Raw genomic sequence first — 15,055 nt, 5'->3', positions numbered from 1 at the left:
ATGTATAAGTAGTCCTAGCTGTTTCCTGGCTCTTGTTATCAGGCTATCGATGTGTTCCTGGAAGGTCAGCCGGTTGTCCAAGGTAACGCCTAGATCCCTTACTCGCTCAACCCTAGTTATCAAATTACCGCAGATCTCGTAATCCCAAAGTATCGGGCTCCTACTTCTGCTGAAGCTGACGGTTTGACACTTGCTAACACACACGGTCAGACCGTTTCTACTGCACCAAGTCTGAAGGTTATTTACGTCGGCCTGAAGCTTAAGACAATCCCTGGTGTCAGTGATCTCGCAAAAGAGATTTATACAATACCCAAATAAGACATCAAACTGGCTTCGATTGCCATTTTCTAAAAGCAAATCGCCCTTTCTAATTCAATCTTGGCTTTGACCTTTGCCGTACTTTCAGAAATCGACCCTACATCGGACAACACCACAATGGGAAAATCGCAACGATCTTTCAAAATGGATGCCACGTGGCCTTGTTCCATCAACCAGCACTGCAATCCATCACAGGTTTACCACCGGCAACTCAACTTTAACTAAATCCCACACCACAACCACATCAAAAAGGCGCTCAGCCTGCGTTTCACTGTTGAATTTGACAAACAAATAGAGACTGTTTCGGAAACGCAACACCTTCGCGCCGACCAATAGGACAGCATTCTGGCCGGGGCTTGAGGTGGCACACTCAGGAGGATCGGCCTCCAAACGCGCTCTAAGAAAGGCTGCAGGCCCTCCACTGAGGGCGGTACCGAAGGCACTGCACACCGACGAGGATGCCGACAACGACGGACCCCCGGACAAACCCAGCCTCTTTGCGGAGGTTCGTCGCTTCGTGAACAATGACGGCATTGATGGCGAGCACGTGGATCTTGGCGCGCTATCGACACGCAAACCATCGCACGCTGCGCTCCGCGTGGTCACGTCCGAGCTAAACCGGCTCGCTGGTCGCCTTTCCCACCCGCGTGGGGTCGCAAACGCCAGAACGGGGCGCAGGCATGTAAACAATCAACCTGCACTACCTTGGGTCATCGTCGTCGTTATCGGCGGCGTCATCATTGCCGTGGTACGCCGGACCACCGGTTTGTACCAGATGGGTACCCGTTCGGCGCCTCCATTCCGAGCTTTGCCTAGGATGGAGTCGAGTCGGTGAGGGAAACTTATAAAACGGCCCTGATTCTGGGAACTCGTGATCAGTAAGAATTTTGCCGAATTTCGGAAGAGTATCGCCCTTTAGAGCATCTCCCCAAAAAGTGTGCCAAAATACGTCTAGAAGTGCGCAAGATGAATCGCAATCTGTTGAACGTGTCTCTGCTGCTGGTTGGTCTCAGTCTGCTGGCCGCCAGAAGCATGGCTGAAGGGCGTGCAATTCCAAACATTATCGTTGCACCGCACAACCATCCTGACAACATACCGGTGGCTCTCCCTGGCATCCCGCGTCCGCTGCTCGATGGAGACGTAAGTAGAGTGTCCAGACCACGTGCCTGCCGGATCCCTCATCATCTTTGATCGTTTGTCTGACAGGCCAAAACGATTATCTACGACCTGGCCAGCACCATCACCGACGACGACGATTTCGAGCCGATGGAGTCCAACTTCCTGTGGTACCCCTGGTATCCAATGGTTTCCCTCTTCAACCCATTCTGGTGACCTGGAAGCCGATTCCGGTTAAATCGACCCCTGGACAACGGACTACTGGTATGGCCACCGCATGGCCAAGGATAATAAACCGACGGCGGAAGCGAGTTGTGCATTAAGGCTTGTGATAGTTATTATTCGCGCGATATAGAAGGTCGACTATATCGACTGTCGACATGGCGTTCTCTGGCATCGCTCGGTGCTACTTTAATACTCTGTTTTGTTTTAGAGATTAAACTATGCTGCATAGTCAATTGGCACACATAAATCGTCGACTACTGCAGCGATGAAGCGTTGAGAATTGATAAGAATTGTATAATACGACCAATATACGGGACCACCAATTACATAACACAAATCGTGCCCACTGTTTGAAAACGAATATCCTATGAAAAAAAACGATTGGCTGAAATAAAACATTGGTTGGCACATAATTTTGGCTGAAGCCGACAAAACAAATTACCAGAAACCGACCAAAAAATTATCCGAAAACGAAAACCGACCAAATGAACTTATGTTTCCTGGGGAATGTTTTGCTTGCATTGTACAATTGACTGTGTGAACATAATGTTTTTATACGGCCTCGTTTATGTAGATAGTTAGAAAAACGGAACATTGAAAGAATGATAAAAATTAACACAGTATTGTGTGCCTAAAGAATAAACAGGATTGTGTGCGCAAAGCTTGGTTCAAAAACATAAGATCCACCATGTATACTTAGAACCTTTCTCCGTCGGCATCTTAGTGGCTCGCATGACTGAAGCTGCGCCAAAGACATGCCTTGAATTTCATCTTCAACAGATTTGTGTAGCTTGCTGTCTGCTCTCCTGGCCTCGATTAAATTATTTAAGCTCAAGTTCAAAACCATACAACTGTAATTGTCACGGCTTAACAATTAAACGACCAAATTGAAGTGGTTTTGTAGGTTATAGATCAAATAAGCGTTCTCGTTTTGAACTACCCATTATTTGTCGTTTGAAACGTCAAACTTGATTCTGGAAATAGTAGACATTTAGTAAACACACGAAATGGGTCGCTATACGCTTGAAGAAAGCTGGGAAATATTAAAAACTTACTTCCAAAGTGGTAGGTCTTATCTCAAACGGTGCGATATTTGAAAAGCTCATTTCGTTGAAGCTCATATCCACCTCGGTGGCTATGTTAATAAGCAGAATTGTCGTTCTCGGGGTTCGGAAAACCCCACGTCGTGCAAGAGAAGCCAATGCATCCAAAACGATTGATTATTCTGTGCGGATCTCGGTCTGGCAGCATCATCAGCCGCCGTATGAATGAATGAAGAAAGAGCCGCCGTAACCGTCGAAGAAGTACGGTATCGAACAATGTTGGCTGATTGGGTCTTCGGCGAAATTGGAGCTGAGAACTTAGCCGACATTTGATTACAACAGGAGCGCTATTCAGCGATAGCCACAATCGATATTTTGCGCTTCATCGTCGGAAATCGAGCATTCAGCAGAAATGCTGATGTGATTTGGGCTTCAAGAAGCTGGGATTTAACGCCTTTGGATTATTATCTTTGGAGAGCAGTGAAAGATAAATGCTATGCGAAAAAACCAACAACTATTGACAACATCAAGACCGAAATCAAAATTGCCATTGCCGAAATAGGACCACAGACAGTGGAAAAAGTGCTCAAAAATTGGGTCGGCTACTGCGAAGCCAGCCGTGGTGAACATTTGAGCGCAATTGTTTTTCACAAATAAATTTGATGATCAACCTTTCAAATAAATGTTTAAGCATCGAAAAATATTTAGTCGTTTTCTTTTTAAACCAAATGAAAAAGAGAACGTTTATTTGACCACCCACCGTGTGCAAATTTCGTTTCTAGCGAAAAAACCCCAACCATGCTGTAATAAGCTAATCGAATTTTCCCATATCGCACACCATCGCCACAAATAAACACCATTGGCCGTTTGTAGGTGTGGGGAAATACGTTCCTTTACAATATTTCCGATCGAACATTAATCAGCGTGATCGGAAGATGCGTGTCAATCACGCACCCCCCAGACGATGGAGGCGCAACATTAAACACACACCCCTTTGGCAGTCGCGATGTCTCTGCTCTGCTCTGCCGTGCGGTCTCTCGTTCACTCTCGCACCGCGCAAGTGCGCGTTTGGTGCACGTGCGTTTCTTCAGCATTTTCTCTTTCTCTAAAATAAATAATAAAAAACCGGAATTCAAAGGCCGCAACCATCTTCACACCTTCGACGACGGCGGTTCGTGCTATTCGCACCCGAAACAACCCGACCCGAACGCGTTCCGGTGGCCGTGCCTTCGCTATCGATGACGAATGCGCAGGCATTTTTGGGCCTGCCGGTTAGCGGCGAATTTCGGAGAACCGGTTACTGGGAACAGCTCGTTCGGCGTATCAACGGTAAATAATGGAGACAGTCAGCATCACGAAGCTGTGGAGCGGATACCCTCGTTCTGACTCATCGCCGACGAGGGAACCGCCGGCGATCTTGTGACGTTGTGGATCCTCGCACGTGACCTGACAGACGATCACGCAAATACTCGATCGCTGTCCACCCATTTATCTATGTATAGCAGAATTTCGTGGCGCTTCGGGAGAAAAACATAGTTTAACCGATGGCGATATGTTGCCCGTTTTCGACACGTTTTTCCATGTTCATATGGTAATCGTTAGCAACGTGTTAATGCCACGGAACGACTCAGAAAATCATAATTTATTTATTCCCTCGACAATTCAATGAGATGGACGGGCCCAATTCTTAACAACAGCACCAATTCTGTCTCGGTCTACTCATGCTTCAAAACGGCCTGACTAATCTAGCCTGATATTTGGCAAGCAAACAGTACAAAAATACGAGTTGCAAGCATCATGCGCTTCAATATCGACGTCATTTGGAATGATGCACTGGAAGACAAGGCTCAAACCCTAAGCAGTGTCCCGACAGTAGTAGTCCGTATTCGAAAATGCGCGACTGCTACTCCTACGTAAGGAAATTCCTCCCAATGACGACACAGCACGTGCTCGCGTTCCACGTTCTTTGACGTTATACGATGACTCGAGTGAGGAATCCGCGTTAGTCACCCATTGAGTTCTCTTTCGGAGTTCACATACACACGAAGTATTCCCCCCAAAGAAGTCTTCAATAGTGAGACAAAACACATTTAAATATTTATTTCTTCTTTCACTTCATTTGCATGGCTTTTTTGGTTGGTTGGTTGGTTGGTAGGTTTCAGAGATTCGTTCGTTTGGCCGACGATTGGGACGCACCCATCTTCCCTTTCGCTTCCTTACGCTTGTTTACCTTTGTCCCTGTCCACTGTGTCGCCCCGAAATGTACCGAGAGCATTGCGACCGTTCGCCGTTCGTGTTTACATAAATCAATCCACACTCTCACACGTCCCGGCGTTCACGGTCTCGCCTATCGTCTCGTATTATTAAATAAAAAAAATGTAGTCTTTGGGTAGCAGAAACCCGCTAATTTATGCCTCGTTACGGGAACCAATTATGAACGTTTCCTTACCAAATACAACGGAACAGACTGGTCTTTCCGCGCCAGGAGAGGCGCACGCCTTCCGTTCCCCCATATAAACTACCGAAATGTGGTCATGTCTACCTCGTGTCGTGAGCAGAACTTTTAAACTTTTCCCCTTAAACTACTATAAGTTTTTCTTATGTTCATACTTTATAAATGTCTTAATTTTACCAGCAACCGATGCTGTTCCGTTACTCGTTCAAACTGACCTTCCATTATTGTACCCGCTTGCATTCGTACCCCTGAAACACTGGAGAAGGACACTCTAGGGTCCTTTTGTCACGCTATTTGCTTCACTTGCAACCCCTTATGCTAGTTGGAACAATCTTCGTATTATTACTAGAAACCCCATTTATACTAGTATTGTGATGTAGAGCGTTTCGTAATCTTGTCATGTTCAAATCTAAAACATTTCAAACGAATCTACACATGCAATGTGCAGTGCATTGCCTTTGGTTGTGAATGCGGATTCTCTCGGGGAAGAGAAACAAAAAGGTGCGCTACACGGCCACACGGAATTAAGTTTAACCTAAAGTACCTAACGATAATAGTACACGATATGCCCCAGTAGCTAGTAGCCGCTTATTACTACACATGCCACACATCTACTCCTGTTGAGAAAATAGAAAAAAACCTTCTTTTTCGCGAGGTCGAAATAAGAATTTAAAAAAACCTACAACTATCAGTGTCATTTCATTTGTTCAGTAGTTGGATGCTCAGTGGCAAACGATCAGATAAATAAATATTACGTACAATACTGAGATTTCTATTGGCAGTCTGTTTACACATAAATCAACCGAAAAAAAAGATAAAGTCTTTGAGTATTGGCAGCATTTCTGGAATCATAAATAAATTATTTAAACAAACGACATTTGGACTGCGCGCGTGAGACTAAAACCACGCGCGTGCCCGTCCAACGTCCAATGATGGTAATTGGATTACGAAACGAACAAAAAAGGGTGATTATTAGTTACACAAAGATGAGGTGATGAGCGCAAAATCAAAACATTCCACGCACGTGACATATGTCAGTGAACCTATGTAGTAACCGGAACGTGATCGGTACGCGATCTGTACGCAATCTGTTCTTTTGATACTGTTAGTTAGTTCGGATCTCTTTTCTCTCGCTCTCGGTGCACGGGCTCACCAGCTCGCCGCGACCCGGTGACTACAGTCGTGGCGGCTACATTAGCATCTTCCCATCGAAGTCGGCCCGAATTTGCTGCAGCTTCTGGTAGATCACGTGAAAACTGGGCCGATCGTTCGGCTTCCGGCTCCAGCAGCGGCGCATCAGATCGTACACCGTCAGGGGCGTATTCTCCGGGCACCCGAGCATGTTGCCTTCCTTCACGAACTTGACCACCTCCTCGTGCGTCATGCCGTAGTACGGTTGCATGGCGAATGAGAAAATCTCCCACAGGCACACTCCATACGCCCACACGTCCGATTCGATCGTGTACTTGTTGTAGAGGATGCTCTCGAGGGGCATCCAGCGAATCGGGATGGCGTCATTCTCGTCGCCCTTGTAGTAGTCCTGAAGGTAGATCTTGTGCGACAGACCAAAGTCCGCTATCTTCACCACCATGTGGTCATCGATCAAGCAGTTCCGGGTGGCCAGATCGCGGTGCACAAACTTGCGCTCCGACAGATACATCATACCGGAGGCGATCTGGTGCGCAATGTTTAGCAGATCACCATGCGACAGCTCGGTACTGATGCTGTCGGCACGGTTCTGTTGTGCAAACGGAGAGCACTGTCGCAGGAACTCGTTCAGATCACCACGGGCCATAAACTCGAACAGCAAGCACATCGGCCGACCGATCGCACACACGCCGAGCAGTTTCACGATGTTCGGGTGATCGAACTCGGCCAGCAGGCACGCCTCGCGCTCAAAGTCCACCTGCAGGTCCTGGCTGGCCTCATCCTTGAGCATTTTCACTGCGACCAGCGTAAAATCTTCACCCGCCACCAGTCCGGGTGCCTTCGCTTGAAACACGCGCCCGAATGCGCCCTGGCCAAGGTCCTTTATGTAGATGATGTTGTTCCGTGGAAACTCGAGCTTCTCGAGCTTCGGATTGAGCTGGGCACCGGTGCGATGGTAGTTTACGTTCGAAGGCAGTTTGTTGATGTCGATCCCACCGGGATCGGTTGTTCCTGTCGCGTTGCTTGCGTTGTAGCTGGCCGCCCCGGCCGGTCGGCGGTTGTGCCGATGGCGCGACACCCGGTAGCAGAGCAGCACCATCAGGTGCAGCAGGACGATCGCTACGAACCCAATGCCCGACAGCAGGAAAATCATCGAAGGAGTAAACACCGACTCCATCGTCATATCGACCTTCGTACGGATGTCACTGGCGTCGGTAGAATTCGCTACAAAAACACCAACAGCGGATGCATTAGAAGGAATCCCCCGAACAAACGAGCATCATGCGCCTCACACTTACGGCAGAGCGGAACGTCACAGGCCTGCCACCGGACGGTTTTATCGGTCGTGTAGCACCACGGTGTGGGCTCTTCTCCGCCCGCATTCCGGCAATAGTTTTCGGCGTCCTGTAACTCCGCAAACACGAGCGGCGGTTTGTGGTGCGAGTGTGGCTCCTGCGAATCCCACTTCTGGCACGGTATACCCGAGGTGGACACATTTGCCGTACCCAGATAGAACCGCCCATTACCCATACGGCAGTCATCTGCCAATTGGAAAGTGCAAAAAACAAACGGTTACCCCCGTACAGTCAACCACCGGATCACCGGAAACACGTACAAGTAACTTCCTCCGAGACGAGCTCGGTCAGGCCAACGTGAGAGCAGACGGGAGGTTTGGCGGTGCGATTATAGCGTGGCAGCTCTTCACAGTTCGGTAACCGGAAATGTCCCCTCGACTTTATGACGTCTCCCCGTTCCTTTTTCTCTTCGATCAACGCCCAATCGTTGTAGCAAAACTGCAGATACGTTGCGACACAGTCTTCATAGCAGAGCGGCAACCGGATCGTAGTGCCTTCCTTGATCACGCACTGTGGGAACGCGTACGCACACAGCAATTTCTGAGGAGAACAACGAAGGCCATTTAGTACTTTGCGCTTCGGATCCATCGCGCGGTCACCGGGCTTACCTCAGCTGCTGGTCGACAGTAAGAGGGCAGATCGTTGATAAGATCGTCAAACAGTGCGGTGGTGATCTTTTCGTTCTCCCACCCACCGGTTCCGTCCTCGCGGCTGTACCAAACCTGTCGGCTGTTGATGAACCGCTTGCAAACCTTCCCATTGTATGGCGCACAGTAACCTTCCTCGTCGTCGCCCGGCTCGTACCAACCGGCCGTGTCACGGTTTGGCGTTCGGAGGGACGCGGCTGACGTAGAAACGGCTACGACCGAAGGGCTAGGTGTGGTCGCTAGCAGCATCGACATCAGCAGCAGCACGCAACCTCCGGTCTCCGACGAAAACAAACGATTGCTTTGTGTCCCACTACACCCGAAGCGGCTCATCTTTATGGGTTCTCGATTAGCGTCTCGTTTCTTTTCTTCAATTCACGACCCCCAATGTGGTTTCAATTAGCAGCAGCTTCAGCAGTTCGGTGACCAATTTGCCGCGGCCGAGCATCGGGGTTTGGTCCGCTGGTCGTTGTCCTCGACGCCCTTCGCGGCCAGCACTTGACACCGATTCGCATAGGACGAAGCCAGGAAAACTGGTTTATCGAAACACAGGCGGACACAAACGTGCTCGTGAGGCGCCTTTACACCACCACTCGTACCGTCTCGTCCGCACCAAGCGGAGTAATTTTCTGTGACGAATTTTGGAAATTTGTTTTGTTGTGCTCCCGTTCGCAACTTTGCTGACATTTGATGTTCGTCCTTTCACCCTTCGGCCATTGCTGCCCGGTAGAAAATCGCACCTCTAATTCACTCACTCACTGACTTATCGTTTTCGTGTCAACGTTTGTGAGTGGTTTAAGTTGTCTACAATTTTCATAGGGCACAGAAAACGGTACTGCCGTGCCACACGGCACATAACAACAGATATAACTGCGCTGCCACACTGTGCATAACTGTTACGCGTAACACGTTATGGGTCTGCTGACCCACAACGCTTTTGACACCTACTGATCGCTTTGTGGACACCTACTGATCGCTTTGCGGCAAACAGGTTCATAGAGGATGGATGCTGCCGTTCACGTACGGTAGGCGGTATTACCGATAAATCTGCGCCGGTATCGATGAGGTACCGTTTGCAGGACTGGTTGTCGCGGATATGCACGCGGTCGATGTGGTTTCGGATCGGACAGATTAAAACCATGCATCGAGCACCCAGCAACAACACCAGCCGCTGCCCCATCTCACACAGCGCCCGACAAAAAGCAATACACTACAAAATTCGGCAGAACGACGAAAGTGCCGCGCCGATATTAAACAAAGGGGCGAGTGATGTGGCGGAGCATTCAAACCACGCACATAAACCGATCCCGAGCAGGCATCGGGGAGCTTACTCGGAGCAAATAAATAAAGACACAACTCTCTCTTGTCACAACCACCCATCGAGTAAGTACACCTTCTTCCCGTGCATCCGAAAACCAAAGCGTAAGACGACCCCCAAAGCTTTACTGTCAAAATTGTCGTGGTAGGAGGCTGTTATATTCGTTGTTATGTGCCGTGTGGCACCGCAGTTACGATTAATCTGATACAAGGCATCGTTCAGATATATCGTAGCGTGTAAACGGGCCTTTATGCATCGTGTGGCCTCCCAGAGAGAGTCGAGCAGAGTGGCTGTCAACGTGACAGCCAGCGGAAGCTCGAACTGTCTCTCGCTTCTGAACTGCCGAAGTGATTAGAGGTAAATCTCGGCGTGCGATCGACCACTGCTGGCCAAAGTGAATAAAATAAAAACTCCAAGCAAACTCTTCTCGTCATTTAACAAAGGTGGGACCAAACTTTAAACACATCGTGATCGCCTTTGCGAACTACACATTTGCATGATCATTATAAACCAATTCCTTTTTTGCCACACGCCGTAATGAAAAAGATAACTTTAGACACGGGCTAATATTTTTCATTAATTTCTCTCTTGCGAAGAAAATTTCATTCCCAACCTTCGCTTCGCCAAGAACGACGAGGAATAGCTGGTGGAAGAGATTGGCCTGGAACAAATGGAGCAGACCGACGAGCAGGAAAAACTGACCGAACTGGTCCAACGGAGAGGTAGAAGCGTTCGACTGAAAACTTCAACGAAAACGCCTTCTGTGCAACCTGAAAACGCATTGCTGTCAAAACTCGTCAAACAAACCTCGAAGAAGGATGCACCGTTTGGTAAGAGTCTGATGGTGATGGAGTTTAGCGAAAGTGCCCCAATGGAGGCGATCCATTGGATTGTGGAGAAAATGCGTAAGCGACGGGTTGATGGTGGTATGGAGCTGATCGTACGCAAGGAGGAGCTTAGAAAGTAAGAGACGGTCCGTGGGAGAAGATTTTCATGGTTACTAATTATGCACCCCTGCCCGCCATGTACATCTAGAGAAAGTCAATCAATCACATTCCACATATTCGGGAACGCCATTAGCCTACAGATCATTGCCCACGAAATGGGGTTGATGAAACGCACCAAAACCGGCATCATGCGCAAATTTAACTTGGAATGTCTGAATGATTTTTTTGACGACCTCGCTGAAGGCATATATGTGAAGGACATTCTTACTGTCACCGAACAGCAGATTATCGTCAAGTATGCACTCGATATGATCCGTGCGACAGATGATGAAAAAAAAATTCCCGGTACCACGATCATTCTCTACCATGGCCAATCGATCGTACAGGCGGCACAAATTGGCGGACTAATTTCGTCCCTGTACTCGCTGCACGAAAAGGGGCGGCTGAAGGAGCTGTTTCACCGCTGGAAGAAACCGACCGCACCGCAACCGATCGACGAAATTCGAGACTACTTTGGCGAGAGCATCGGAATGTACTTCTCCTTTCTAGGATTCTACACTTGCGCCCTGGCCGTACCGACCTTTCTCGGTATTGTGCAGTTTGACCTCTCGGAGAAACCCGTGCCGTTTTTCTTATTGTTCTACGTCGTCTGGATGAAGGTGTTTCTGGAGTTGTGGAAGCGCAAAAGTTCGTCTCACGCGTACCACTGGGGCACAATCAAAATGACTAATTTGGATGAGCCACGCGTAGGGTACTGTGGAGAGCTGGCGCGCGATCCCATCACCGGCAAGTGGACACCGCACTATCCGAAGTGGAAAACCTACGCCCAAATGTGCTGCGTAAGTGCTCCGATTATCGGTCTGTGCATGGCGTTCGCCGGGGTCGTTATTTGGTGTCAGATTGGCGTCGAAGCCTATCTGGCTAAGAAGTTTGGACAAGATACGTACATACTCTATTTGCCGTCGGTGGTGAACGCGATTCTCATTGCTGGGTTAACACCGGCGTGCAATCGCTTGGCTACACTGTTGACCGATTACGAAAACCACCGCACCCAGAGCCAGTACGAGCGGCATCGTGTGAATAAGCTAATTGTGCTCGAGTTCATCAACAACTTTCTGGGCCTGTTCTACATCGCGTTTGTTCTACAGAAAAAGGGAATACTCAAGAAACAACTCTACATGCAGCTGTCCGTGCTGGTCTTGCAGAATGTGTTCGAAAACTTCTACACCTATCTAAAGAAAAAAGTTGGAAATAGTCGAATGGTTGTTACCTCGAAGGTTGGTGAGGCACAGTCAAACACGATTGATGAATAAGCTATAGCAATTCTCTTACTTCTTGTCGATTGCAGTACGACAAGCTGAAAGAAGCACACGACGCACTCGAGGAACTGGGCATTCTATCTTTGCCGGAAGACGATCCACGGGTGCTTCAGGCGCGCAAGGAAACGATTCTGCAGGAGTACGATACCTACGATGGCTACCTGAAACTGTACATTATGTTCGGTTACGTGGTCCTATTTTCCTCCGTAACTCCGCTAATCGCTTTCTGGCCCCTTTGCTACAACGTGTTTAAGATACGGTTCGATGCATACAAGCTGTGCAGCTTCTTTAAGCGGCCCTTCGCATGCCGAACGAAAAACATCGGCGCGTGGCAGCTGGCATTCGAAATCTTGGTCGTCGTCTCCATTTTCACCAACTGCGGCATTCTTTATATTTCGCCACAGATGAGGTAAGGTTGTGCCTAATGTTTGTGTTGCTTTTTCTAGAAAAAATATTAACCCGTTTCAGAGAGCTTGGCGCCGGAATGAGCCGCGATACATACACATGTACCTTCGTCATTATCGAGCACGTTTTGCTCGGGTTGACGTGGTTCATTTGTAAAGTGATTCCGGACACACCGTACTCGGTACGGGTGGCGCTGGCAAAAGAGGAACATGACTCCCGGCAGGCTCCAGGTTACCTAACAAGTGCGGTATGATGTCAGGGGGTTTGTTGTATTTCCCCGTTTGCAGGATAACATGATTTTTCGGACATCTCAAAAGCTTCTAAATAATCCTGATAACAGTTTCTATTGGAGAACACGCAGAGAAACACGTCTGTGTATAATCGTAGGGTCAAGAAGAATGAATTTATTCTACACCTCACAGGTTAAAAAAAGGCTCTTAAATGTTTTGCTATTGATATACTTCTTCTTCTTCTTCTTTTGGCGCTACAACCGCTGAGCAGTCTTGGCCTGGCACCAGAGACAATGTTAATCTCTGATGCTGTTCTGTAACATTTAATTTTTTACGGACGGGATTGTTAGCCCCGCGCCAACCCCCCTGTCACGCCGGTATCGGGAATCGAAACCATGGCCGGTTGAGTTACAACCGATCCCGGGATTCGAACCACGGCTTCGAATTCATATACAAAAAACTATATTAAACACCTTTGAAATGCAAATGGAAAGGCTTAAGGCAAACAGCTTAACGTGCTACACTTGCATAGCAAAAGAACTGAATGTGTTCGTAGTTTTGAGACTGACAACTGATCTGAAAACGTTGCGGCCATGCGTGACCCGTTATTGTTAACCCGTCCGTTGGTTACTTACAGACCCGTTCGTTGCTGTTATCTGGTAATGTACTGTTCCGTCGGTTTCGCAGCGTTTACGATACGCATTCGATGCTCAACTGATCCCAAATGAATGACAAAAAGTGATCTTCTCTTTACGTGCTTTTGTCGTGATCTTTTTTTAACTGAAACTTGAAATGAATCTGTTGAAGATAAAATACCAAGGAATGCCTTTTAAAATGTAGCACGGAAAATGAAAATAAATTGTTACCAATGAATAGAAAACATGTGTTGTGTGTTTCGATTTTTCGTGTCTACTTTTATTATTACTTCAAGTTTATTTCTTCATCAAGTGCAACCTTATGATCGTTCTCCGTCTTCTTTGTTTGCGATCATCGTGTCACTCCGCTCCATTCCACTTTCTATCGCTCATTTGCCACTCTCTTTCTCGATCTGTCTCCACTACTTTTTATTCACAATTCACTCAACCTAACTGCGATGCCACACGGCGCATAACTGTAACACGAAAGACGTAACTTAGTGTCAAATCTGTTCTGCGCCCTGTATAACGTCGTGTTATAGGGTCTGCTAAGCCACAACGCTTTTGACGCCTGGTCGCTGTACTGTCAAAATTGTTATATGAGGCTGTTATATATGCTGTTATGCACCGTGTGGCAGCGCAGTAACGATTGGGAAAAGTAAAACAAAATTAAAAATACATGCTAACAAAACACGAAACACCGTCCTGCAGATTGCAAACCGTTATCGATTATCGTTATCTGTCGCACCGTGCGTTTCGCCACTAATCATTTAAAGTCTACTGTTTTCTCACGCACAATAAATTTAACCCTAGCGGGAATAAGTAGGAGAAAGATGGCAAAGGAGCGCGAGGTCCCCACGGGGCTCCCGTCGCCATTAGGCTGTTCTGGACGTGTATCTGGGAGGCCACACGATGCATAACACATAACATAACATAACAAAATTTGACACTTAATCGGTAAGCATGTATCAATATAATAAAAATTTATAGTTAAAATTAAAAAAACTTCACAAATAAGAACTTACTGCCGTGCCACACGGCACATAACTGTTACGCGCAACACGTAACTTGGTGTCAAATCTGTTTCGCGCTGTGTGGCAGGTCTGAAATATAACAGCAACAGAAACAACTAGTAAGAGAAATGTCAAACTTGTTTACATTCGTGTTTTTGGCCCGAGAAAATAGAAATCGGAGAGGTAAGTTGATTTCTGAATAATCTTTTCGCTTTTTTAGATATTGTTGCTGTACCAGCAAGATGGGATTGAACAAAGTGACAACAGGCCAATCGTCCGGCACCAGGACCGCACATCCAGGATCATTGCTAGCCAAACAGAGCTGATGAAAGAGATGACCGTTACGGCGAACAGGATTATGAAGGCGATAGATGTAGAGTTTACGAAAAAGCCACACTAATTCACGTTATTTCCCGAACATCCGGATTCATATTATACTGGGAGTGATCACGAAGAAATAAATGCTTGGTGCCATGCTTGGAATTATGCTGGTTTATTCTCTGCTAAGATTGTTTTGTACAGGAATCTGTAAGCTTGTGTTTCCAGCTATGCCTCGGGGAAATCCCGGACGGCGTCTGGCGTGCAGCTTGTTACTCGTCGCGAAGGGATGGGCGACGCCGAGTCCGTCGGTAAAAACCGCAGGTAGGAGCGAGAGATGGTTCCATGGATAACATACGTGTCATTATTCATGCTGAAGTCGAAGAAGCACTGTAAAAAGCAAATGTACACCTTCTTGTAAACTTCCAACAAAATTAACCATCAATAATGACCGTCACTAATAATCACCTAACCAAAACATTTACTTCGATGTTCATAACTAATTGTCCCGTCCACCGGATCCGGAGCGTTCCGGATAACCAAGCTCACTACGCATTTATCC

General features: G+C 47.5%; 2 protein-coding genes across 2 annotated transcripts; one reads left to right on the top strand and one right to left on the bottom strand.

Annotated features, from left to right (window-relative positions):
- Nucleotides 1-6,346: 6,346 nt before the first annotated feature.
- Nucleotides 6,347-8,641, bottom strand: LOC128278970 (tyrosine-protein kinase transmembrane receptor Ror2). Its single transcript, XM_053017693.1, has 4 exons — nucleotides 8,270-8,641; nucleotides 7,922-8,201; nucleotides 7,605-7,847; nucleotides 6,347-7,530 (listed from the first exon to the last, which is right to left on the bottom strand). The coding sequence occupies exons 1-4, from the start codon at nucleotides 8,639-8,641 to the stop codon at nucleotides 6,347-6,349; spliced, it is 2,079 nt and encodes a 692-aa protein (XP_052873653.1).
- A 1,321-nt stretch (nucleotides 8,642-9,962) lies between these two features.
- On the top strand, nucleotides 9,963-13,389 carry LOC128277772 (anoctamin-10-like). Its single transcript, XM_053016293.1, has 6 exons — nucleotides 9,963-10,069; nucleotides 10,223-10,589; nucleotides 10,662-11,850; nucleotides 11,922-12,301; nucleotides 12,361-12,522; nucleotides 13,158-13,389. The coding sequence occupies exons 2-6, from the start codon at nucleotides 10,297-10,299 to the stop codon at nucleotides 13,243-13,245; spliced, it is 2,112 nt and encodes a 703-aa protein (XP_052872253.1). The 5' UTR covers nucleotides 9,963-10,069; nucleotides 10,223-10,296; the 3' UTR covers nucleotides 13,246-13,389.
- Nucleotides 13,390-15,055: the final 1,666 nt, after the last annotated feature.

The sequence above is a fragment of the Anopheles cruzii genome, chromosome 2 (assembly GCF_943734635.1).
Source record: "Anopheles cruzii chromosome 2, idAnoCruzAS_RS32_06, whole genome shotgun sequence".
In the NCBI taxonomy this organism is placed as follows: Eukaryota; Metazoa; Arthropoda; class Insecta; order Diptera; family Culicidae; genus Anopheles; species Anopheles cruzii.
The sequence above is the reverse complement of the archived record's forward strand: the minus strand, read 5'-3'. Positions and strand labels throughout refer to the sequence as shown.

Coding starts and splice junctions, on each gene's coding strand:
- LOC128278970 (XM_053017693.1), bottom strand. CDS start 8,641: ATGAGCCGCTTCGGGTGTAGTGGGACACAAAGCAATCGTTTGTTTTCG. Junction 8,202..8,269: donor ACTGTCGACCAGCAGCTGAG/GTAAGCCCGGTG, acceptor TGTTCTCCTCAG/AAATTGCTGTGTGCGTACGC. Junction 7,848..7,921: donor CGTCTCGGAGGAAGTTACTT/GTACGTGTTTCC, acceptor TCCAATTGGCAG/ATGACTGCCGTATGGGTAAT.
- LOC128277772 (XM_053016293.1), top strand. CDS start 10,297: ATGGAGCAGACCGACGAGCAGGAAAAACTGACCGAACTGGTCCAACGG. Junction 10,590..10,661: donor CGCAAGGAGGAGCTTAGAAA/GTAAGAGACGGT, acceptor ATGTACATCTAG/AGAAAGTCAATCAATCACAT. Junction 11,851..11,921: donor GAATGGTTGTTACCTCGAAG/GTTGGTGAGGCA, acceptor TGTCGATTGCAG/TACGACAAGCTGAAAGAAGC.